Consider the following 25731-nt stretch of genomic DNA (forward strand, 5'->3'; position numbering starts at 1 on the left):
TATTGAGTAATATATGTAACTGTTAATATCTGTCATTATTCTAACTGCATGTAGCATTCAATTAAGGCAAGTCATCGTAACCATAATGTATTATTAAATCTACCCTCTAGTTCGTAAACATGAAATCCTTCTGCGAAATTACATTTCAATTTCATCCCTCATATGCGAATCCTCAAACCTGAACAGTGTTTTCACTTCAGTAATCGTGTTCTCGATACGAAAGAAAAATCCCTTTGGACGTGGAAAATTCTCATTTCTCTATACATTGTGCGAATATAACGATAAATGTATGCACCTTGTGATACAAGGTGATAGTGATTTAAAGATAGTCAGTAAATGGAATAATAAATGGAATGACCAGATAAGTGACGTAGTCATATTAGTGACGAAACTGTTCACTTAATCCCGGAAATGTATAGATGGGAAAAATGTATAGATAAATACTTCTTCAGACCGAATAAGTGTCGTTTAAAATTCATCAACATGATCTCATAATTACTGTGAAGCATGGACACCAAAAAGGTGCTTTGATAATACGTGTGACTTCACATATCGTCTGAAAATACGAGCGAGGACTCGTTGGATTTTTTTGTTTTAGTTCTCTTTATGAGATACAGACTCATTCTAACCACCATTTTGAGTTTTTTTATGTAATAGTGTAGAAAGATTTACATCTTAATTTATCAACATTTAAATCATTATTTTTTTTCTTTAGTCTATCTGTTATTAACGCTCTACATTGCTGTGTTTCAATATTATATGTGCAATGATACATTCATACATGTACATAACATTTTATGTTTAATTTTTCGATAGATGTAATAAACGTCCACGAATTGTAGTTAGATGATGTTTCTTTAAAACTGATTCACCTATAGCAATACATTGTCCTGTATGTATGTGTATGTGGTGAATGAGTGACAAATTATTCTTAAGTGGTAGCATTTAATATTGATTTATGACGATAGTATTTATAATAAATGTGTAATGGCATGTTATATGTATTGGTGTATCACGGAGGTCATGAAAGATAACTAAGTCTAAATTAGTCTAATTCGGTTCTGGGAGAAAAGCCAAAATAACAGGATGAGCCTCAATAACGACAGTCTTTTCAGGAATCTCAAAACTCCTATTTGTGAAAAATAAGTACATCACAGTGACTTTTTTTCCTTTTCACTTGGCTAGTTTAAATGTGTGTTTGATCTCTATCATGGATATTTAGATACTGGATAAAAGGTTATTAACGTTTGGAAATAACTGGAAAACTATTAAATTAAAACTTCTCGTTACCTGGGCTGGGATAGAGCAACTCCCACTTGTGCAGTTGCCTGGATCCAGGTCAGGGTAATTATAAGGAAACATGTGTCTCTTCAGGATCATTTCAGAAATGATCTTCAAGTAATAACATTCGAGTATGAATCACCTTTTTAATAACTATCCAAGTTCCTTTACCATATTTCCATCATTATCCAGTAATCCTTTATCTCTAGTTCCTTCTTCCTTTCTCCTTTTCCTCTTCCTCTTTTCCTACTTTCTCCTACCTTCTCTTCTTTCTCACTCTTTCGTTTCTTCTTTCTAATAAAACTAAAGAGGGGTCGTGGCTGGGAGTTGTCGCTATAGACACGGTCATTAAATTGCTTTGATGTTCCTCCTCGGAAGACCGATATGAATTAGTTAATCCTAAAACATACATATGAAGGAAGAATTCCAAAATTGATTTATTTTTATTTCATATTTACTAAATTATTAAATTGGAGATTAACTTATCGCGACTATCCCTTTCGCACTCACGATTTCCTATTTCATGGTAATCCACAACACCGTCGAAAAAGAACAGTCCAAACACGAGTCCGCTGTCCACACTTGGCCATATCATCACATGCGGGGGATTCTGTTCCAACTTTTCATAAAAGTGTAGATTGTCCTTGGACCAAAAGACCACATTGCGTGCGCGAGAACCCCTATAAATTGCACACTCATCTCTAAAGATCATTTTGCTGCGTTTTCGCATTGTAACGAACAATGAAAAACCTTACATTAGCATTTATAAAGGGATAACGGGAAAACTTACATTAGCTTAGCATTTATCAAAGGGTAACGGTACTTTGTGGCCACCCTGTAGAAGAATTCCTGGTAAGAATGCATATGTATAAAACATAGGTGAAAATTAAGCATGTTGGTGCCAATGTTTGACCAATTTACAGATAAAATCTATTAGAAGAATGAGTAATTTCTAAGGAGCTTATTTTTTGTAGATCCCGTATCTCTAACTTAGGTAATAAAGCAGAAATAGCAGGGTTAATGTAGATATAATTACCATGTAATAGGCCTAGTAGTCCGAAAGGGAAACAATTACACAAAATACGAACTCTATATCATCTTATATGCACTTTATAAGGATGTTTTAGGTTACAATGACTAATTAGCAGCTCCCTCAGCATTTTCATCGTTCTCTGTTCTAGTCGACTCACTTCGGTGACTACAGTCTTCTCATGACTTCATACTTCTCAGTAATATAGGAAACAAATCCTCTCATGTGATCACACGTAATTAAAGTGAAAACTCAACAATAGGATGAAAGTTTTTAAGACATTGGGAATAATAACCTTTATGGATAAAATAATATGAATACGTGTCATTACCTGTATTGATAGCTATTAGTTAACCTTTATTCCTAGTCCAAAGTTAGTCTTAATTTCTAGTCCAAATAGGCAACAGAAAACTGTAAACCTTTTATCTTTAAATAGCGTTTATGTTCATGTTATGTTCATGGCGTTTTGTATTAACCCATATAATGATTATATAATATATATAATGAGACCTTACCGCTCTTCATCTATCTTTACTGCAGCCAAAAACTTCAAGCATTAGAAGTACGATTTACTATTGGCAAAAATCTAGAAGAGCGCTTCCAGTTTTAAGGAGTTTTGTATGCCCCTGTACAAGATTGTTAGTTAAATTTCTGTCATTTATCAGGCAATTCACTGTTTCTGCGTTAGAAAATACTTCTTAAAAATTTCTTGATGCACATTCACTTTAAGAGAACTTCACCATTTTACATGTAAACAGTGCCTCCGGAAATAGGACAAAACTGTAGTACAAAAATCAGAAACCAATCTGTGCTAGATAGCCTCTAAAAATCAAGGGTGGATAACTTAACGAAATGTGCAATATTTACAATTTGTTATCTGTTACGGTTACTATTTTGTAACCCATTTCTGCACCTAGTTAATAACGTTATTGGTCAGTGTAACTTTTAAAATGGTACGCTCTGAATTATGTTACGCTGAGTAACGTTACTCAATGGAACATTCTGCATTTTGGTATTGTAGTTACGGTCACCAAGGGATTAGCGTTACTCGAAATACCCACGTATGTCGTACCTGCTTGAGATTGTTAAGATAAAACTGGTTCCACTGAATACCAGTTCTCTCTCGAACCCAAAGGGTTTTGTTCCTTGATTTTAGCGATATGAAACGTATAGAAATTCTGCAGAACATTTTTGTGTAAGTAGACATATTTTTGTTATGATGAGTACCATTTCTATGTTTCTCTTTTCTTTATCGGTTACCTTTTGTACCTGTATTTCATCTTCTTCAATTCTGATGGTCTTGGAGTTACGCTTGAGTAACGTTTAAACATCCTTGGCGACAGGGAGTCTAAGGTTGGCTTTAAAAGAATCTCCATTATACTAGTAAATAAATTCCACGTTTTTCAGTCTGTTTTCTTTTTCCTCATACTTAAGATTCAGTAAACACCTTAGGCCCTCAGGCACATGTCCTTTGAGAATAGCATTACTTTGATTGCTCTGTATTTAAAAAAGAGGAAAAAGAGAAATGATCAAAGAGTGAAGTTTTTAATGTAAGCTTATTGATAAGATTTTTACTTTTTGTGATGACACTGCCGATAGTTGAGTTAATTTGGAGTTTAACGTCCTTTTCGGCAGCGAGGCTTTATGAGACGGGACCTACTGATTAACATGGAATCGAAACCACATGTGCTCACGCCGGGAATCGAACCCGGGTCTTCCAGGCAAAAGGAGCGTACGCTAAGCGCTTAGGCATGAAGGAGCTCACTGCCGGTAGTCACCATATATGTTTATTTTACAACAGTCTTGCACTGACCAATGTGGTTGAAGCTCGAGCTCACTTCCCAACAAGGATCCAACCCGTAGCTACATACACCAAAGTTACACATATACTGGCCCCCAGGGAAGCAGGAAAGACATTTCATTTGCTTGCAAGCAATTTAGTTTATAAATCAAATACATATTAGACATCAGTGGCGTAGCGAGAAACTCATCAAGGGGGACCAACACACAAGATTTGGTAGAAATGATCTTCTGAGGGGTGCACCAATAACTACCAGTAGGCCTACATTTGAATTGAATTGGATTTTTTTAAATGCCTTTAGGCACCTGTGATGTGAATGAGGAAATGCCCTGGAAATCCTAAGTATCTGTTCTCGGTGAATCCTTTTGTTGAACTTTTAGAAAATTGACTTAAACTATCGATTTTGCAAAACTTCCCTTTGACTTAAGCCCAAATCGAAGCATGACAGAGGAAGGTTTCGGAAAGTGTTGCTATTTTCACTCCTAGCTTCTCACTTTAGGTAGTGTATATTTACAAGGAACGGGGTGCACGTGCACCTTTGCACCTTTAAACATATTTCTATTTTATCTTATTTTTGTAAAAAAAAAAAAAAAATCTGCCAGAGAAAGAAAATTGTCAAAAAGTGCTACCCATTCAGAAGACTATTTTCTTCTCATGTGAATGTTTTGACTTGTCGTGGCAATGTGGTAATCTACAGTTTATTTTGTCTCTTTTTCTCCCTTGATTTTTAATGTTCATTGTAGGTTGTACTACTTGTAGAACTGATATTAAAAAGTAAATAAAAGAATTATCATGGAAATAAATTTTTCATGTTGTATTCAGAAAACAAACATAGGGTTCTTGCGGTTCTAAATTGCGGTTCTGAAATTAATATATCGCAGACATTCGTTGATATAGTAGCCTACATGTTGGTTTTCACCAGGTACATTCGTGAAGTGTCCCCTCGAGATTCGTGTAAAATTGATTTAAATACAAAGTTCTCTGCTGTCTAATGTGTATTGTACTAAATTTAGCTGCCCATGCCGGTAATTGGCATATTAATGGGCCTTCATATATCCGGAATTCTATCATACACTACCATAACGCTCGGACACAAAATTCATTTTAGTTTCTTTAGATGTTACTCACTGGACATGAATATGGGTATATGAAAAACGAATTGGATCAAGTACTGCTTCTGACACATGTTACCCATCCCGGCCGCCATCTTAGATCCGCCATATTAGATTTTACTTTTGGTTTTTCAAATGGAAATAGGTGCAAGTGTTACATCGGACATTTACATTTACATTCACTGGTGTAATGTATTTTACCGTAGCTTGTACCATTTGGAAGGTATTACATGTTCATTCCCTCCAGCCACTTTGCGAATAGACATTGCAGGTTAATATCAGTTACGCTTACGTTTTTGATGTTGACAAATCAAAACAATTTCTAACTGGTAAACTCCTTACAACAGAGGTGTCATAATCTTATTACATTTGCATGAGTGATTTTATTACTTCCATGTTATACTATAATAAGGAAGTATTGTATTACTGTCAAAATGCCTAATGTAGATCCAGATACGGCCAGATTTGGGTGAAGACCTACCATTTCCGTACTGACATCTGTGTGTCTGCATGTATATAAGTTCAGAGAATATTTCATCAACACATAAAAGATTGCATATACACACGGGGCCCTGCACAACTTTCTATTTGGTTCAATATGAAGTGCTTGACATTTAATGGTATATACAAGCTACGATAAAACTCAGTACACCAATGAAATTCCGAGAAAAGTTTACATTAATTTGATGTATCATTTGAACCTATTGCCATTTGAAAAACCGAAAGTTAAATCCAAGATGGCGGCCAAGGTGGGTAACATATGTCAGAGAAGGAGTACTTGATTCAATTTGTTCTGCATATGCCCATATTCATGTCCAGTGAAATCTAAAGAAACTAAAAGCAACTTTGTGTTCGAGTGTTATAGTAGTGTATGATTGAATTCCGGATATATATGAAGGCCCATAAATATGGAAATTACCGGTATGGGCCGCTTAAATTAGTACAATACACATTGGGCCACGGAGAACTTTGCATTTGAATCAATGTTACACGAATTCCGAGGGGACACTTCGCGAATGTACCTTGTCAGTCTCCGTACAACTTGGAATCGCTTAACATTAGTTTTACGGAAAGAAAAAACGACATCATTTGGAACAACTTTCCAGTTTCGATCATCTGTATTTCCTCCTTATTTATTCGGTGTAAGGACCTCAAACTTATTTTGTTGGATCTTGCTTATCGAAAGGTTTTTAAAACTGCCTTACTGCCCCCAAAGTCTGAAATTCAGGGTGGGGTGGGGGCGGATGCCCTCCTGCCCCATTAACGCCCCTATCTAGCGGCTGTCATATGAAACTATCCCACGGCCTTTAACGTGGTTTTAGTTATACTTATTGCGGACTCTTGACTGCGAAAATATTACGTTTGGAAATAGAATTCATTTGCTGAGCAAACCTGAACCTTATTGAAAATGGACTTGGATCCATAGTGCTCTGAACGTCTCAAATATTACTTTTCTTCAATGAATTATTGACTTAAAAAACAACCAATTACATAGGCTTGCAGAAAATATTCTAAAGTTAGCACAACATGAAGTGTGCTTCAAACTATCATTACTTTTCGAAAATGTATTATTTTAAGATAATTTTATTAGTATGAGTGTTCTGAAATAGTAATCAAATTTTTGCAATTAAAAATCACACCCGCCTCCATGAAACGCGATCTTAGCCTCTAAGAGCATAATTAGGAAATTTTCAGAAGCAGTAACTCCAAAATGACTTGTTTTAAGGCTAAAGTAACCGCACAAGCGTATTTCTGGTAAAGTTCTAGCCTTAAAACACGTAACATGACTCCATTTGTATTTGAAATTTTGAATTAACTCCATTTGTTTAAAACGTTTTGAACATCTTTTTTTATGTTTTAAACACATGTTTTGTTCTTTTTTTTAAAAAAAATAAAACTATTTTTTCCAACCCTTGTCTGGTGCCTAAGTAATATAAAACAAAAACATGTACCAAATTGGTCGCCAGGTTGGAATTTTCGATCGCCAGATCGCCAATGATGACTGAATATTTCAGTTTGGCGATAGACATTTGCATAAATTATATCTTGAAAAAAAAAGAAAAAAGAAAAAGAAAAAGAAAGAAAGAAAAGAAAAAAGAAAAAAAGAAAAAAACTATATGATCTTGTTGCTGGATTCAGACTTGAGGTTTCGTGGCGTGCCTGTAATATATAGCAAATCAATATATAGAAGTCATTACATATGCCGGCATGAAAAGGTAAGAAATATGGCGTTTGAAGCGAATAACTGACAATGTACAGTAGAGACCTGCACGGGCCGGGCTTGAGCGGGCCGACTCTGCTATTTCTTTGAGCTGGGCCGGGCTTGGGCGAGCCGACACTGTTATTTCTTTGGGCCGGGCCGAGCTTGGGCTGGCCGACACTGATTTCTCTTCAGGTCGGGCCTTGTTGGGGCCGATCAATTGCAATTCTTTAATAATTATTGACTTTCGTTAAACGATAATTGGAATAAAGCCAAACGTTGAAGAAGTGTGTCCGTGAAAAGTGTTACAAAGAATGCACTAGCTATTTACAGTTTGTGTTGCTTAGCGGCTCCATTTTCACTATAGAGGATTTCAGGCATTATGCGGTAAATTGAGTTCTGACCTTGACCTTCACTGAACTCAAAATATAACAAGAAGGGGTGGGAATGTTTTGCCTGTCGCTAAACAATATTGCCATCTTCATTTTATGCTAAAAATCAATTAAGTTAGATTTTTGTTACAGGGAATGGAGTTTTTGTTCTCTCGACGACAGGCAAAGTTCTAGAAGGCTAGGGATGCGCACGAGATGAGTCGAGACAGGATTTTCTTGACAAAATTCGAGTCGAGACACGGCTCTTCCAATAGAAAAATATATATTTTTCGAGTCGAGACATCACTTTTACAGCACATTTTCGAGTCGAGACAGCCACAAATCTTGTCTCGTGCGCATCCCTATAGGAGGCAATGGTACCATTTGGGAGGCAAGCGTCAGGTTGTGAACCAGAGTTTAGAAAATGTTTCTGAGGGTTAGGTCATATTTAGCACTAAATTTTGAGAAAGATTGGGGCTCGAGGCTTTAAAAAACTTATCGGGCCGGGCCGGGCTCGGGCCGAAAATCTCCAAACCTTTTCGGGCCCGGGCTGGGCCGGGCCTAGCTACGTACGGGCTGGATTGGGCTCGGGCCGAAAAATTCGGCCCGTGCAGGTCTCTAATGTACAGGGTCAAATGAACACATTCTCACACCCAAGATTATACTTCAGCCCCTTCACCTTCCGTCAAACAAAATATATTCGTAGTTCTTTTGTTGTTGTAAAGGCGAACCTGTCCTTTGCCCTGTCGCTTTGTAAAGTATAGCGATCTTTATTCTTTGGACAATGGGCTATCTGCGCACCATATTCGATTATATTCAGCCAGTAGTTACGGAGAAATAAAATAGAACATACAAGGCAAGCCGAGCCGAGCCTATCGCCGGCCGAGCTCGGCCATCACATGTAGTGATCTTTATTCCTTAAATGATTGGGTATTTTCGCACCAAGTTTGGTTTAAATTTAGCTGATAGTTACCGAGGAATAAAGTACTACAAACACACACACATAATTACAGTACATCTGGAGTAAAAGTACAACATCCGGTCAGCTTACGCCGGGAACTAAAAAGAAAAGTCCTAACATCAGGATCACAAATAGAACATACTATATGTAAGCGGAATCCACGTTCAACATCGCAATATTAATGGGGGGGGGGGCTTGAGCCAGGTGATCCTCCCTGACTACGCCACTGTCAGACATGACCTACAGCTTAAGGGGATGTCTTCCCACAGGGTGCGAATTACCGGGGGGATGAGGGGGATTTTCCCCCTCAATCACATTTTGTTCCCCCCTCAAAGAAGTCAGCTGAAGAATCCCCACCGGGGATGCTCCCTTTCCACCCCAAACTATGCTCAGTATAACTCTAAATTTCTTCGGAATGATCGATGTAAACTATTCAGTTTTGTCCATTTCTACTTAACACCTAATTACCAGAGGCGGATCCAAGGGGGGCGATATATATAACCCATCCCAAACTTTGGAGCCCTTAAAAGTAGCAGTATGACAACCCACCGCCCCCCCAGAAGTCTGTCCTGGATCCGCCCCTGCTAATTACCCACTATTTTCAACGTTGTTTAGTTGAACTTCGGTTGTTACTTGCAACTGTACCTTCGTACCCTTCAGTTCGTGAACTTGAATGTACTAATTGCGTATAACAAAGCCACATATGGATTTATAAATGTTCTTAGCGGTTGGCCAAGAAGAAATAAACAAATAGCTTCTTCCACCATACTTGGCGAAGTTCGGACATGTCATATTCATCCTCTACGTTCATATCGATTATCATCTTATTTTAATTTTTGTTATAACATGCTATTTCATTTTCCAGTGTACTCTTTCTTAGCACATGGTCTTCATTCTCTAGTAGTTTGTGTGTATGCAACTCAAAAGTTGCATTTAATTTGTGATAATTAGCATAGTAATCACTGCCTTTTACAGTTTACGGAAATGAACTTTTGAAACTGTACTCAAAATCTGAGATATAGGTATTCTCTCCTAAGCATATGTTAACGTACACGCTGGGGATACGCTCCTAGTGAGCAGACATGTTAGTGAAGGTGATTTTTAGGTGAATAAGCGCATAATTGAAGATTTGTTTCAGCATTTGTTAATACGACTGGTTCTCCGTGTCATTGTCCGTGTCTGTATAAGCGTTTCAACTGGAGCGTTTTTTTTTTTTTTTTTAAAGTTAACCCTTCATTTTTCCATCTTTCTTTTCGCTGTACAGTTTGCTGTCAACGCTAATAATGTTGTCTGAAAAACTTCATTTGAATAACGTAGCCCATAGTGAAACTCATCTGCAACCTAACAGTAAAGTAATTGTAAGTGTTGACTTCCTGAGCCCCATCACGGAATCAATATTTGGAGGAAAAAAAGTGAAGAGCGCAGCTTTAGCCTGGAGTAGAAGCATAAGCTCAAAATTTGAATTGAGATATTTTAAATATTTGGCCTTCCATTTGACCTTGATGTCAGAAATCGGAACCAACAACAATCCACTTCTTCTTTGATAGACTAATATCTAGATTTTTTTTAAAAAAAGTATGCCCGGTTTAACTGATAATTTTAGTGGTTTTCATGAGACTGAAATTTTTTTTTTTTTTTGGCTACCTTTGGTATGTAATAACGTAAAGTGGAAGATTTTAATATGAGTATAAAAGTTAACAAATGCTTGTGATCATGGCATGGATGAATTATTAAGTAAATAAACCTTAGAGAGCTACGGGAACAAGAGTGAGTACAACATTTAAACACGTTCAGAAAAGTTTTGTGGTGTGTGTGTGTGTGTGTATCAGACAATATATATGTGCATAGTTATTGTCGGAAGATTTATTAAATTAATAAATCTCTTTATTTATTGCAGATGTCACACACACACACACACACACACATATATATATATATATATATATATATATATATATATATATGGGGTCTCATTTTGTAATTTGCGGCTTCAGACTTTGTCCTGTTGGCCTAATTTTATCCCCCCTAATATGGATGATCTAATTCGCACACTGTCTTCCCATCATCAGAGGCTTCAGAATCTTCATAAGATAACATGTAAAATTTAATTCATAAATATCTTAGAAAATACTGCATTTAGGAACTGGTAATTTTATTGCCAAAGAGTAATACAATTCAGATGACTGTCACAATTTTGCACCTAATTACTTGGATTAATTGTAATGCATTCTTCCGTATTGAGTTACTGCAGGTAAAGAGTCAAAAGACCACTTGCAAACCTCATGAATTACTATGGATGACATTCTTTGAAGAACAAATGCTGATGAGGGATGTATTATGACAATTTGAAAAGTGAAACCCGTGTCTACCCCTCCAGCTTCATAATCATTTATGCCTTGAGCAGTCTCCCTTTCCACTCCCACTTCCCACTGATTTCCCACAACTTTACGACACAACTATCTGAATGTGTTTTTTCGGCGTAAGTTGGTATGATTCACGTGTCAACAAAATACTTCGTAGATCAAAGATAATGATCTTTGAAACCTCAGTATGGAATGTCTTTCCAATCGCTTTTCTATATCTTTTGTTGCTTGTAACGGATGGATTCTCCTTCGAAGCAGTAGCTTTAATCTCTTCCACTCACAAATGTACAACCAAAAAAAAGTCTAAATGTTTCTTATATATTTGCCTATTTCTTTTGTTTTCTGGAAGGATAGATTTCTTTTCATTTTATAATATTTATCACAGCACGCACACAGTACGATGTTTCTGTGGTTAGAACGGATTAATTGTGTGCAGGGATGGCAAAAATCAAGTTTTCGTTGTAAGTTTTTTTTTTTTTTTTTTGAATAACTAGAGTTTGGTTTATCAAAACTCCATTATATATTTACCATATTCGCGTGTGTCAGTGTGTGACAAAAATAAATAAATAAATAAAGTATTTCATGGATCATCACCAAATTTGGTAAAAATACAAAGAGTCAAGAATTAGGAAGTGAGTTTATTAAAATAGTCTTCTCAAACCGAAAGTGGTTTAAAGAAACCATTTCCGGTTTGATCATTGATCATCATAGATCGAAAAACGTAATACGTATTAAGATCCGGGTTTCAGTTTCGTAAGAACATATTTAATCTCTATTATTAACTCTCTAATAAAACCGGAAGTGGTTCATTCAACTATAATTTCTCGTTTTAATAAATATTGGTCTACATAGAGCAAGAGCGGTAGATGAAAGCAGTTTTCTCCATTCGGATAGCTCTCACTCAAGTGTCTCAAAAGTGCAGTGGCGTAGTCAGGGGGGCTCACCCGCCTCAAGCTCTCCCCATTAGTGTTGTAATGTTGAAAGTGGATTCTTTTTACATGAAGTATGTTCCATTTGTAATGTTAGAACGTTTCTTTTTAGTTTCCTTAGTAAGCATAAGAGAGCTTGTGGTTTTACTCCAGATGTAATTAAGTATGTGTGTATGTAGTACTTTATTCCTCGGTAACTACCAGCTAAATTTAAACCAAATCAGATGTACAAGTACCCAATCATCTAAGGAATAAAGATCACTACATGTGATGGCCGAGCTTGGTCGGCGATAGGCTCGGCTCGGCTTGCCTTGTGTGTTCTATTTTATTTCTCCGTAACTACTGGCCAAATATAATCGAAATTTGGTGTGCAGATAGCCCATTATCCAAAGAATAAACATCTCTATACTTGGTGGCCGACTCGGCAAAGGACAGGCTCGGCTCGGCTCTGTTTGTATGTTGTACTTTATTTCTCGGTAACTATTGGTCAGATTTAAATCAAATTTGGTTTCCAAGTATCGCTTAAGGAATAAAGATCATTATATATTATGTCTGGGCTCGGTCGCCGACAGTCTCGACTCGACTTGTCTTGTACGTTGTATCTTCTTTTTCAGTAACTACTGGCCGAAATATTTTAAACAGGGACGCAAGTGTAATGCAGGACAAAAATGTCCTTCTCTCCTCTTGCCTTATTTTTTCTTACCTACTTGACAAAAGTTATATTATTTTGCTTGGTGAGTTCTTTTCCTTCAACCTTCAGAAAATCACGCTTTTGCAAAGCTCTGCTTTCTTTTAAGCCCCAAACAGAAACATGATGGCAAAAAGTTTCGGAATGTGTTGCTATTTTCACTGCTCGCTTCTCATTTTAGATAGTGTATATTTACAACAAAAGGGGGAAGTGCACCTTTGCAGTCCCTAAATCCGGCCCTATATATATATAGATATAGATATAGATGGGAGCAGGAAAATTCGGTGTAGGAAATTTCGGTGTAGGAAAATTCGGTGTAAGAAAACTCGGTGTAGGAAAATTCGGTGTACAGAAAAGTCGGTGTCCCGAAAACTCGGTGTGGAGAATGTTAAGTGTAAAGAAAGATTCGTTGTAGTAGACCGTAGGATTTATTAAAAACTCAACTTTGAGGATAAATGAGCGTATTAGTTTTAAGTTCAAATTTTGTGTAGAACATACTTTTACTGTCTACTATAACAAATTAAAAAAAAAATTGTGATCGTGAAATAATTTGAATTCTAGATTTCGACGGATTTTAATATTTCATGACCTGTACATGACGAGAAATTAGTTTTTCGATGTCCGCCCGTATGATTTAGCGAAGCATAGAGGCCACTGCATTCAATGTACCAGCACTTAATTTGAAACTCAAGTTTTTATGTTGTTCTAGAATTTTCGACTTCCAAAAATACAGGTAGGTTACTGGAGGAGTAAATTGAAAATTGAAGATTTTTAAAAAACAGTTGTAACGATTTTATTTATATTTTATAAGTAAATGTTTAAATCTAAATTCTTCAAAATCTTCATAATTTATATATTTATATGTTATTCATAATTGTAAAAATAAATGCAACTAAAATGTCTAACTCTGATGGGAGAAGTCAATAAGGAGCAAATATGATTACAGTACTTGTTTAGCTTCACTTAAGGAAAACATACCGAAGTGTCTGATTGGAGGAGAAGTGAATAAGGAGCCAATAGGGTTACAGTATTTGTTTAGCTTTTGCTTAAGCTCAACAAACAATTGAAAAGGAATATATAAACAAGCTAATGGTTTGATTTCTGCATATTAACATCAATCTGTGGTTAAGACGGACATCATGAGTAATTGGTCCGATGCTTCTCTGTCTTACTCAGAAGCGATCCTGTTTCCTGCAATTTATTCACTAACGACCATATTATGTTCCTGTCTGGGGCAGAACGTGAGGCAAAGTTGCGTGTAAATGCCCTTTGCGTAGCAACAACAGATCCCGTTCTCCAAAAATTTTTTTAACGATAAAATCACGTTGCTCCAAAGAGTGCATTATTGTAACTGTGTCCTGATCATATTGATACAGTAGCACAGCACAATTCTCAATAGAACGGCCCAGTTTGCTGCTTCTTTTTGACCGTCGCGAGGTTGCCATCTAACGAAGAACCTCTAATCTCCATACCGCACCTCACCTAATTCCAATTCGTTACAGTGGCGAATATTTGCTGTTTTTCCAGAGGCGTGGCCAATATTACCATAAATGAATTTAAACCATTAAACATAGTTCCATAAATCTCCCAAAATTCCTTGATCATTAGCCCCAAACCGCATGAAAATCGGACTTCAGTTAGAAATTCTAGACCCAAATGAAATCCGTGAGTTTTAAAAGGACCACCTTGTATATGTTCTATGAGGTACTATAGGAAAGGTGTTTTTAGTTGTTCCTATAATTATTCTCTGAACTTATAGTTGTAATTGTTTTATTTCTGACAAAAAGTGTCAGCTTCATTGTGTGATGAAAAGTAGTTTATAGTAATACCCCGCCAAAGACATGAAAGAGGTATTGGACTCAAGGCAAAAAAAAAAAAAAAAAAAAAAAAAAAAGCTTTTCTTGAAATAGGTAATAACATTTTATTCGTTACATTTCGTTTTCAGAATATGAAGTGTCGTAAATTATCGTAAGTGGTAATATTCAATATGTGTTACACCGAATCTACCTTACACCTTAATTTCCCCACACCGAGTTTTCCGTACATCGAATTTTCTGTACACCGAATTTTCCGTACACCGAATTTTCCTACACCGAGTTTTCTTACACCGAATTTTCCTAGACCCGATATGATAGATAGATAGATAGATACAGTGGCGGTTCGAGGATATGAACAAGGGAGGGGCTAAACCATAGCTTGCAGCTTTATCCAGTGTAAAGCAGAATTGAAGCCCATTTTAACCAGTGTATACCTGATCGTCAAGGGGGGACTATAGCTCCTATAGCCTTCCCTCGGATCCGCGCCTTTATACAAGGGCGCCGATTTCTCTGTAAAATGGCGGGCCTCATTTAGATGGAGAAGGCATATATGAGGATTTTAAAACAAATTGCATTCAAATTATTCCAAATATTATATCTTCTTAAATACAATAAGGGGGCCCACATGTGCTTTGGGGGGGTCCCGGGTCACCTTGGTCCCCCAGGATCGGCGCCCATGCCTGTATATATATATGAAATGCTTGTGTGTGAACGCCACCTTGATGAGTTTCTCGCTACGCAACTGCAACAATACCTTTCATGTCCTCTATTGATCTTCAATTGAAACCGGAAGTCGTAGGAATGAACCACTTCCGGTTTCAATAGTCATATCTATAGAACAGGAATTGTAACAGTAAGAAGCGGTTTTCTGCATTCTATTCAGCGTTCTAAAAATAGCTGCCACCTTCTGTCTTAGGCCTCTATTCAAACCGGAAGTGGTCGAAAATCAGAAACTTCCTGTTTTAACGTTGAGAGTTATAGAATAAATCTATAATAGATAACAAGAAGCTGTTTTCTGCATTCAGTTAAGCGTCCCAAAAATATACATTTCGTTTGTACTCTAATCCCTCTACTAAAATTGGAAGTGGAAGAAATCTATTACCTTTTGGGGTTTCAATATTAATTGTGAAAATATTGCACTACAGAAACCTACTTTGTTTTATGAATTTTTTTTTTTTTTTTTTTTTTTTTTTACTTTGTTGAGTAGCCCTAACCTGTATTATCTTTTAAAACATGAAATAAGTCAAACTGGACATCATACGTAAACTAGTTTTACAAATGATTTACGAGTAGAGCACAGATTATTTACCACTCTGCCCATTCAGTACTGTCTAAGCTTGACTAAGTCAAGCGGAGTAGCGCGTCTGAACAAAGGATTATGAATTAGGAAAACTAATATATAACAGTTGAGTATACTGGTTTGATGGCTTGGGCTTCCACTAACCTTTATGACACCTGTACATTATTATTATTATTAGCCCGCTCCTTTGATGGACGTGGTCCCGGGACGATTTTTGGTGGAAGAGGTTGAAGGCATTACGATGGTTTAGATCCTACCTTAGACTATTGGTCTGCATCTCCTGTAGTCTCGGTGCTACACGGGAAGGATGTCAGTGTAGCTCTGGGAACACTGCTTTCGAACAAACAAGCAAATAATAATAATAATAATAATAATAATAATAATAATAATAATAATAATAATAATAATAATAAAGAAGAAGAAGAAAAAGAAATGAAATGAAATCTTTCAGTTTTACCTCCCACGGCTATACTGGCTAGGCTAAAAGAGACGGTGATGATGGTGAGAAATGAATGAAATGGTGGAATGAAGAAAGTGGGAGGAAACGGGAGAACCCCGAGAAAACCCACGTACACGGTGTTTGTCCACCACAAAGTTCACTTAGCGTGAGCGGAAATCGAACCAGGGCCCCATGCACCAGAAGTGAACGCTCTGCAACTGAACCACCGCGGCCTCTTATAAGAGAAAGAGTACAGATGAAGTGTAAAATCAAATTTTTGTGCTATATCAATAATTTCCATGTTGAACAAATATAGTTTTATTGAGAAAGTGTACAAATATATACAGAGTTAGGATGTTTTGAGGGAGCTCCAGTCCCGTTGGACCCGTTGGTGTGTCACTGTGTGCCAGTTATAAAGAACGCTGAAATAGGCGATTAGCAACAAAGGAGCCCAGTCTTCAAGAGCTAATATGTCCGACACAGTTCCCAAATACTCCCAAAATGCGTTGTCATTCTCGTATAACTTCATGTTACCTTCACCCACGCCCAAAAGTGAATGCTGTATCACTGAGCCACGCGGTCCTTTGTCGTTGAACAGGATGGTGTGAAAATACATCATGGAGAATGCATAAATGCGATTGGTATTTTGTTCAAGAGTTCAAGTTAAAATATTCTTCACATCTAGCTGCGGAATACAAAGTGCATTTGCTCCAGAAGTGATGAATGAACACACTATATGGTATTGGTTTGTAAACTTTCGTGCCAGTGAAAACATTGAAAACTAAACCCCGCGTCCATCGACCAACAACATGTTCTGATGAGCTCCTTAGGATGACTGTGAAAGCAGATCTTCGGAAAAGTATTCCTAAAATTGTAAACGAATTTGATACAGATCATGACACTATTGTTTGAGGTTCCACACAATCAGCAAGTAAAAAAAGTTGGATTAATGGCTACATAAGTCACATCGGCTAATATCGCCGTTAAAACGTATGCCATTCTTTGAGTGTATGGAATAACCGAGAAGTTTTCCTGCATTAGATTGTGAAAAATAGATCTGCAATTGTAAACTATCAGGACTTTAGACAACAATCGAAAACGGTCAGGACAGTAGTTGGATTGTGATCACTTCAGGAACATATTTTCCAATACCACCATCCACCTGCAGAAGGTGCTGATATGATAATGCTTTATGGTGGAGGTGATAGATCATGTCTTTCTGTGTCGAGGGGAAATTATCACTGCGGATCGTTCAACGGCAAGAAAGTGGAAAGAAACGGGAGAATTCACGCACGCAAGGCTTGTTCACCACAAAAGCCCACTTGGCGCGAGCTTGGATTGAACTGAAGATCACACGAACCAGGAGCGAATGCTCCATCACTGAGCCACCACAACCCCCTGTCATTGAACAGAATCGTGAAAGTGCATCACGGAAGGCGCTTCGGCTAATAAATATCGAGGATCTTATACCTTTTATCATTAGTTTCTCAGTCCTCCTAAGATAATGTAAATTTTACTTCATGAACATCTAATGAAGTATGGTGGTCAACAACTAAAAATGCTCCAAATGTACACAGAAAAGCAATAGAAGTTGGATGATTGTTTCAATTTTACGCTTAATTTTAGATCAAGAGTAACGAACATTTTTTTGGTAACATTGAAGGTTGTCGGCTCCAATTTGATCTTTGCGAACAGATGTGCTGCTCACAGGCAGGGATTTCCCTCCCCCCTCTCAAGACCTTTTCCAATTCATTCTCCTTCTGCCTCCAGCACTTTGTAGAGAATATTTTCAATGATCTTATCTGGAACCACTATGCCATTTCTAAAAGAATTGAAAATAATTTAAAATAATGCTGCTAGACCAACATTATCTTAAAAAAAAAGTATAAAATAAATGTAATTCGTAAAAATAACAAGGAGATATCCTTTCACCAAAGTTTCGTTTACCGATATTTGTGTGCTGCAAAATTTCCTGCACGAAAGTATCAGCACAGGGGAGGGAGTTGGATTGCTTTCTTCAGTAAGAGGAAGTAGTATTCTTTTGTTTGTCCAGATCTGTTTTCATTTTATATTTTAATATTAAAAATCTACTTCATATTAATATTCAAAGTCTAGTTTCATTTCTGTCATATTTTCCGTCTGTCATTTTTCCGTTGCTTATTTATTTTATTCAGGTTTATTTTCCTTTGCAATTAAATTAGTTAATCTATAAATGTAATTACTTATCATTATTGTATTCTTTATTTCGTAAATTATCTTATAATACAAATATATTATTAATTGTGAGCTTGTGTCCGGGGAGCTTTTGTCCGCTTTTGCATTAACATAGGTGAGCTTAATGCCAGTGAGCTTATGTCCGCGACCCGAAAATATACACCAAGTTTTGACTTATAAATATTTTACATAGTGTATATTGAAATATTGTCTTCCATGTGGCCTACATGTGTAAACTTTCAACATGAGATTGATTTTACTAACTCCCTTCCCCCTTTTATACTTGATGAATTGCAACCTCAAACAACAGCATTATTCCTTAAGTAAAAGGAAGGCACATAGCACGTAACCGGACTCCGCTAGTCTACCGTAAGCTTTTCCATTGTCTCAAATACTGAATCAACGCCGGAAAAGTACTTTAGCTCCCACTGGGAATTGAAACCAAGGCCTATGTGGGGATCCACAGGATTCAGATTCCTCCCCACAAAACTTCGCAAGTCGATGAACATTTGTGAACTTTTGTTACTATAAGTATACTTCTTTGTCATCGAAATGATTGACATAGCCTAAAAATTTTAATATCTTTAGCTCTATTATGTTTAATAAGAGGCACTAATTAACAATTACTTGTCGTCTTTTCGGGTGTTGAATAACACAGGTTAAATACTACATATACGTATTAGACCTGCAAAAATCTTCGGATCCCTCCAAACAAAAAAAAATCTGGGCGCGTGCCTGGCGTGCTCTAAACATTCATTTATTTATGTAAAATATTTCAAATGCAGCTTCTAAGGCCAATTTACAACAGAATATTTTAACATCAATAATGGAAAAAGGAAAGGAGAAAATCAGGCAGGATTTATGCTTAAAGATAACATCCCGACATTCACTTTGTGGAACAACGAAAAAAGCTGGTAAAACCGATCAGGGTAGCAGGCCACAAGCTTTGAACCCAGGATCTCCCTTTTGCGAAAGAAGAACGCTAGCCACTAGGCTATGCTCGCTAGACATAATAATAATAATAATAATAATAATAATAATAATAATAATAATAATAATAATAATAATAATAATAATAATAATAATATAGTTTTATTTAATATAGTGAACAAATTGGGGATGTGCTTGGATTAAGAATCAGCAAACAACGGTGAAATATTCCAAAAATAATGCAGATTGATAGCCAATGATGTGGCCATGCATCACACAATTTCCTAGCTATTTTGTGGGCTTTGTTTTAATAATAATAATAATAATAATAATAATAATAATAATAATAATAATAATAATAATAATAATAATAATAATAATAATAATAATAATAATAATAATATGATTTTCACAGGCTTGCGCCCACCATTCATGGAACAGTTCTTACATAAATTAATCATACTCTTGTTGTGGACAGCGAAGAGCGCTATGAAAGCAAAGCAAGATGAAGAATGAAAGAGATTGTCTATTTTCCCTCCCCTTTGCTACTTTTGTCTCACTCTGTGCTTCCCCCTGACCCTGCTATCCCCTTCCACCTGGCTTTTTCCTTGTATGTGACTGACTTCCTCCTATGATATTCACAGAAATCGATCTTTTTTCTCTCTGTCTCTACTTCATATTTGCAATAACAACATATGAAAGTGAAATATTCATTCTGCTTCACCACCTGAAGAACGAAATTCAATGTGACCCTCTGAAGAACAATACAATAGATACCATGTCCGAGGAACTCTCCAAAGATCTGATAAGATCTGTAACTGATGAACACAATACCTTTACCAAACCTGTCTGATCAACTGTGTTATTCATGTGGCAAATAGTATTTGTAACGAAATAGCTTCTGTTCCACACATTTCCGTTCCATTAGATACCCGCAGAGGAAAGAATCTCATTCAGCTGGTACCAGTTGTTGATTTTCTCCCACCAAGTGTGAAAGGAATACCCGAAACAGATTTGTTCCTTCAATTAGTTACGGTACAATAACGTTACATGCTCGAATAACGTTACGGTGTCGTAACAAAAATTGGTGTTATACCTTGTACCTACCTACATTAAATAACCAATAATTTTGTTACAGAGAACTATTTTCGTTACGTTACAGTTACGTTAAGTTATCCACCCCTGCTAAAAATCACGAATGATATGTAATCGAGTTGGAGTAGAAGCGCAGCAGGGAGTGCTCGAGCAGTACCGAGAGAGTGCGTCAGTAGGGCCAGGCGCGTCAGGGACGGTGAGATTCCACGTAAATGAGGATGCCGTAAAAATCACTATCTTCGTCATTAGAAAGATTTGATATCTTTGTACATAAAAACAACTCCATATTATAGGAGCAAATTGTTTATATATATATATAAGTAAAGATGTTGTCCTAGAGTAGTTCGTTACTTTTTACTACACAGCTACCTTACCTGTAATGTGTATAAGTATCCAGGACTTGAATGCATTAAATATGGCCACCACAGTATTGTGTTTTCAATTTTAATACCGTTATTGCAGCCAGTACCCTTAGCGACAATTGTGTCGTTCTTGTCTAGGACACTCACAATACACAGTATATTTGTCGAATTAAACTTATCAAGGCCTTCGTAAGTAATAGTGTACTGGATAATGCCTAAAAAATAAATTATTTTTATATAAATATGTGAAATATAATAATCTTTAAATTAAGAATAAACTAATCTCTGAGCAAAGCAAACGAAACTATTATAAAACCAATATCTTGTGATAAGTTTACCAATAACCACTTGGCTTCATCAGACACTTTCATAGACACTAGATAATGTTTGATGAAGCCAAGTGGTTAGTAATGGGGTGTTCAGAACACAAAGGAATCAAGTCAAATAGCTAATTTGTGCTTAAAAAATACAAAGTTTTTGCAGTAGGGTTATGTACAATGAAAAAAGTTTACAGTGTCTTTAGTTTATAAAGGTTGCTTACAATATCTAGATATGAATCTTCTAAGCTCTGAAAGGAGCTCTACATAAAGATCTTAAAGGTGAGATATGTCCAAAATGATCAAAAAAGCAGACTTGATTCCCTTGTACACTGAACGCTCCATACTTCAATTTCGAATGACATTTATTAGCTCCAAACGCTACAGCGCACAATAGTGTGAACCACAAGCAAAAGCAAATGAAGTAAATGTTTAAAAAGTGAATAAATACATAACGTAGTTCTTTAAAATATAAAAGTAACATAAGGAAATTCCAATAGAAGATGGATGGATACCTATTATTTCCTTCCCAACACCCGACACCTTTTTTCCTGCAGCCAACTTTCGATGTCTGGCGATATGTTCTCGCACTAGGAATAGAGGCCACATAAATGTCTATTAACGTGAATTTTATATTACTGTGAATTTGTTCCTTTCCATAAGTGAGAAAAGTTCTTCACAGTGATGTGTACTATCGGACGTATTATGATGCAAATTTAAGATTATCTGGAGACCACAGGCAAGTATCTTATTTGTAAAATATAGAAACTTCACTAAATTTTTGCTTTAGAACTGAGTAGTCTAATTTCATTTTCAAATGGGTTGGCACTTTCTCAACGTGGTTGGTAAAGGAACAGAAAAAAAACAAGAAGAGTTCATTTTCGATAGATTTGAAATCACGGGAAACTTCTTCGAATTCAGTCTTCAAACGCTAAAGCTTCTCGGCAGTTGTTTTGCACTTAGCACAAGTTGAGAATTGTATCAAGTCTTCGTTTTGTTTCTCCCAGAGCAGTAAATTACGTACGAATTATTTTACGTGATCATTCACGTTTGTAATAATTGTTTTCCTTTTGTACTTCTATTATTTTTCTTTTTAATTTTACGGTTGAATCGAGAAACGCAATAAAATGAGTCAAGAGCCACATGCGGTCTGCATGTTTTAACCGCCTAATTTAGAGGATATTATTACACAGAGTAACATTAGCGCAATTGGCATTGCTTAAAAACTTCAGAAAACTCAGTCTTCACAATATTATTAGCGCAGAATGAAATAAACATACAAACATTATGCATATATTAATTGATAGATCTCATCGAGGTAAACAAAATAGCAAACTTAAGTGTGAAGATTGAGAGAAAATGAACAAAATGAATTTGTTAAGATGAAAATTAATGCTATGCAACAACCACGTCATATATGTGATACTAAAATATATCCTTATCGACCCTTGAATTGTGACAGAGCAACGGGACAGTTCACACTATCGTTAATACGATGTAATAGAGAAAAGAAAAAGCAACGGTTCGAGATTGGATCCCTATGGTTTACTACAATATGCACATTGTTGAACTTGTAAATATCTATCATAGACAATATAGATAAATCTCAACATAGACAATACAGATGCTTTCATAAAATCACTACCAAGTTACAAAGATTATTAATATTTCTTACCTTACCTGACGAACCCGAAATGTTCGTAGCTACTGTTATATCATCTATATAAATATTTGGTGTTGTATATAACAAAACTGGTCTATGAATCCCAGCGTAGTTAAAAAAGTCGAAATTGTATGACAGTGTAGTATAGCCTTTCGGAGCCCTGAAAACATAATTACTTTTATTACTATTATGACGTTTCAATCATTACTCTCTGCAAATGTAACCAAGAAAGTTCTGTTGTTCTTTGTGGAGTTCTGTGCTCAATTGACCCTCACGGTGCGAGTTGAATGTGAATATAAGACGAAGGTCACTTCTTGATGTGTATATATCCAACATACTACCGGTGGTGACAGTTCAGTTACACCGTGAACTTGCGTAAGGACAGGGTGAACATGGGGCCTCCACAGAGCGTCATAAGGGCGTGTATGCTATATGAGTTCAAACTGGGGTCAAACGCAGCTGCAGCGGGGCAAAAGATATGTCAGGCCTTTGGTAGCGATGTCGTGAATACGCGGACAGTGCAGCGGTGGTTCAACAAGGTTAAGGGCGATGACGAAACACTTGAAGACACACCGCATGCTAAAAGACCAACACAAGTACAAAGTGAAGATCTTCAGGCAGCAATTGAGGCGAACAGAGGCCACACATGTGAAGAACTGGGACTACAATTTAGTGTGAATGGAGTACCTATTCGGCAGGACCTCCATCAACTTAGGAAGCACTATAAGTTTGGTGGATGGGTCACACATAATTTGACACCGGGCCAGAAGACAACCTGTGTTTCTTAGCTATCTTGTCCAAGAAAGGAGTCATTTCTGGACAGGGTGTTGACATGTGATGAGAAGTGGGTCCTGTACGAAGCTCCACGGTACCGTCATCATTAGTTAGCATCCTATGAACTGGTTCCAAAAGAGCCGAAACCAACACTGTACCAGAAGAAGGTCCTCCTGTGTATTTGGTGGACTGCTCGCGGCATCGTGCATCGGGAACTGCTACAAGCTGGTCAGAGCATCAATGCAACTGTATACTGTCAGCAGTTGAGTCGTGTTCAAGAAAAACTCAAAACTCTGGAGCCAGCTCTTCTGAATCGCAAAGGGGTTTTCCTGTTACAGGACAACGCTAAGCCTCAACTGACTAGGATGATCCGGGACACCATTCTACGCCTCAGATGGTAAACACTATTGCATCCGCCATACTCCCCGGATATTGCACCGTCACATCAGGTGCACCGCGATGGAATCCATGGCCTTCCAGAACATTGGCAGAAAGTCATCGATGGTGATGGGGACTATTTTTGGTCTTCCAGGTACGTCTCACATTACATATCGATATTCGAAATTGGTGGGTGAAAAAGCGACAGAACTTTCTTGATTACCTTTATAAGATAAGAAACAAAACGATCTAAATAGTACACTACCCCTTGTGCATTCTTTTTAGAACAAATGAACTGTCATACTGTGTGGTTCTTAGTAAAACATTTGTTAATCACTTAGGAAATATAAACAAAATTATCGGAGTTGACTCAGAAAATTGTCCGAAAAAATTAGCACAAGCGTAAATTACCTTTACTTGAAACCTTCCAGAAAAATAACTTATACTATAGTATAAAGGGTTGTTTATAAAATATTTATGTATGAAATATAACCGAAATCCTTGGAGCCTTTTAAAAAAATTGCAATATATTACTTTCGCAATTCAGTATTTTTTTTATATTGGGGTATACAAAGATTTTTTTTAAATATTTTATTAATAACTTAAATGTAGCCTTTAGTTACCTTAAGGAAACTTTTGGTTTTGTAATTAACCGGCCATTATAACTTTATCGCTTTCCCGTGAAGGTTAAGAGCAGTGTACTGTATTTGACAACAGTAAATATAGTATATTACAGTACACATATATAATACAATGAAGCACAGTAGTAATATATGTATTTTGGTCTATACCCTTTATATCCCTAATAATAAAGGTGTTTTGTTGCTGTAAAGAGAGTTTTAATGCACTTTCTACAGATCTTTTAAGCTATCTGTAATCGTAACTAGTCCGGAGAACAAGATTTTTACTATGTCTGTATTTCAGTTCTATTTCTTTTAACCGTGTCGGTCCCAGCGTTCCCCACATAAAATAAAACGAAATTATTATCTCTTTCCAACTTTAAAATGAGACTGGCAACATTGAAAACTGTTTACAGGGGATGATCATAGATGGATAGGATCGACATGGTTAAGTTTCCAGTGTTTGCACCAAGTAAAAAAATAAATCTATTATACGAGTCGCATGTCAAAAAAGGGTCAATTCTTTTTACGCAGGGATTTCAATGCCGATGAAGTTGAACATACTCAGCAGCATGTCCTAATATTCTTTGCTTGCAACAGAGATAGAATCGTTCGAGTAAAGTAGCGTATTTGCGAGTAGCAGTACGGTGAAATGGCTGTCGGAATACAAAATTCTGCCAAATGTGAAGTGAGATCTATCATACGATTTCTGGTCGCCAAAACACAGAATGCAGTTGACATCCATCGTAAATTGTGTATGAATTACTGATTGATAGCAATGAATGAAAGGAAGATCTGACAATAGCGCTGAAAATTTCGGGAAGGACGCTCAAATGTTCATGACGATGAGCGTAGCGGAAGGCCCAGGTGTTCAGAAGGACGATCTGCTGCAACACACTAACTAGAAGGTGCGATTCAGTCGCCGGTTCAGAATAACTGAACTCGCCAAAGAGTTTCCAGACGTGTCTGTGGAAACAGTGCATTGAATTGTGACTGATAACCTGGCCGTAAAGCGGGTGCCAAAAATTCTCACAGACGTTCACAAAGAGCCAACAATGACAGCTGCACATGACATTTTTGGTCGCT

The 25731-nt window shown here is 36.7% G+C and overlaps 1 protein-coding gene across 3 annotated transcripts in view; it reads right to left on the reverse strand.

Moving 5' to 3' along the window:
• LOC145694680 (beta-glucuronidase-like) overlaps window positions 1–25731 on the reverse strand; it is a 353601-nt gene that overhangs the window by 63173 nt on the left and 264697 nt on the right. For all 3 annotated transcript variants that reach the window (XM_081771182.1, XM_081771183.1, XM_081771181.1), the window contains exons 5-6: window positions 22891–23033; window positions 20906–21108 (exon numbers count right to left, since the gene is read on the reverse strand). In XM_081771182.1, coding sequence (XP_081627308.1) covers window positions 20906–21108; window positions 22891–23033 — 346 coding nt within the window. The remainder of the gene's footprint in view (window positions 1–20905; window positions 21109–22890; window positions 23034–25731) is intronic.

Source organism: Thermobia domestica, chromosome 9 (genome assembly GCF_964235325.1).
Source record: "Thermobia domestica chromosome 9, izTheDome1.hap1.1, whole genome shotgun sequence".
Taxonomy (NCBI): domain Eukaryota; kingdom Metazoa; phylum Arthropoda; class Insecta; order Zygentoma; family Lepismatidae; genus Thermobia; species Thermobia domestica.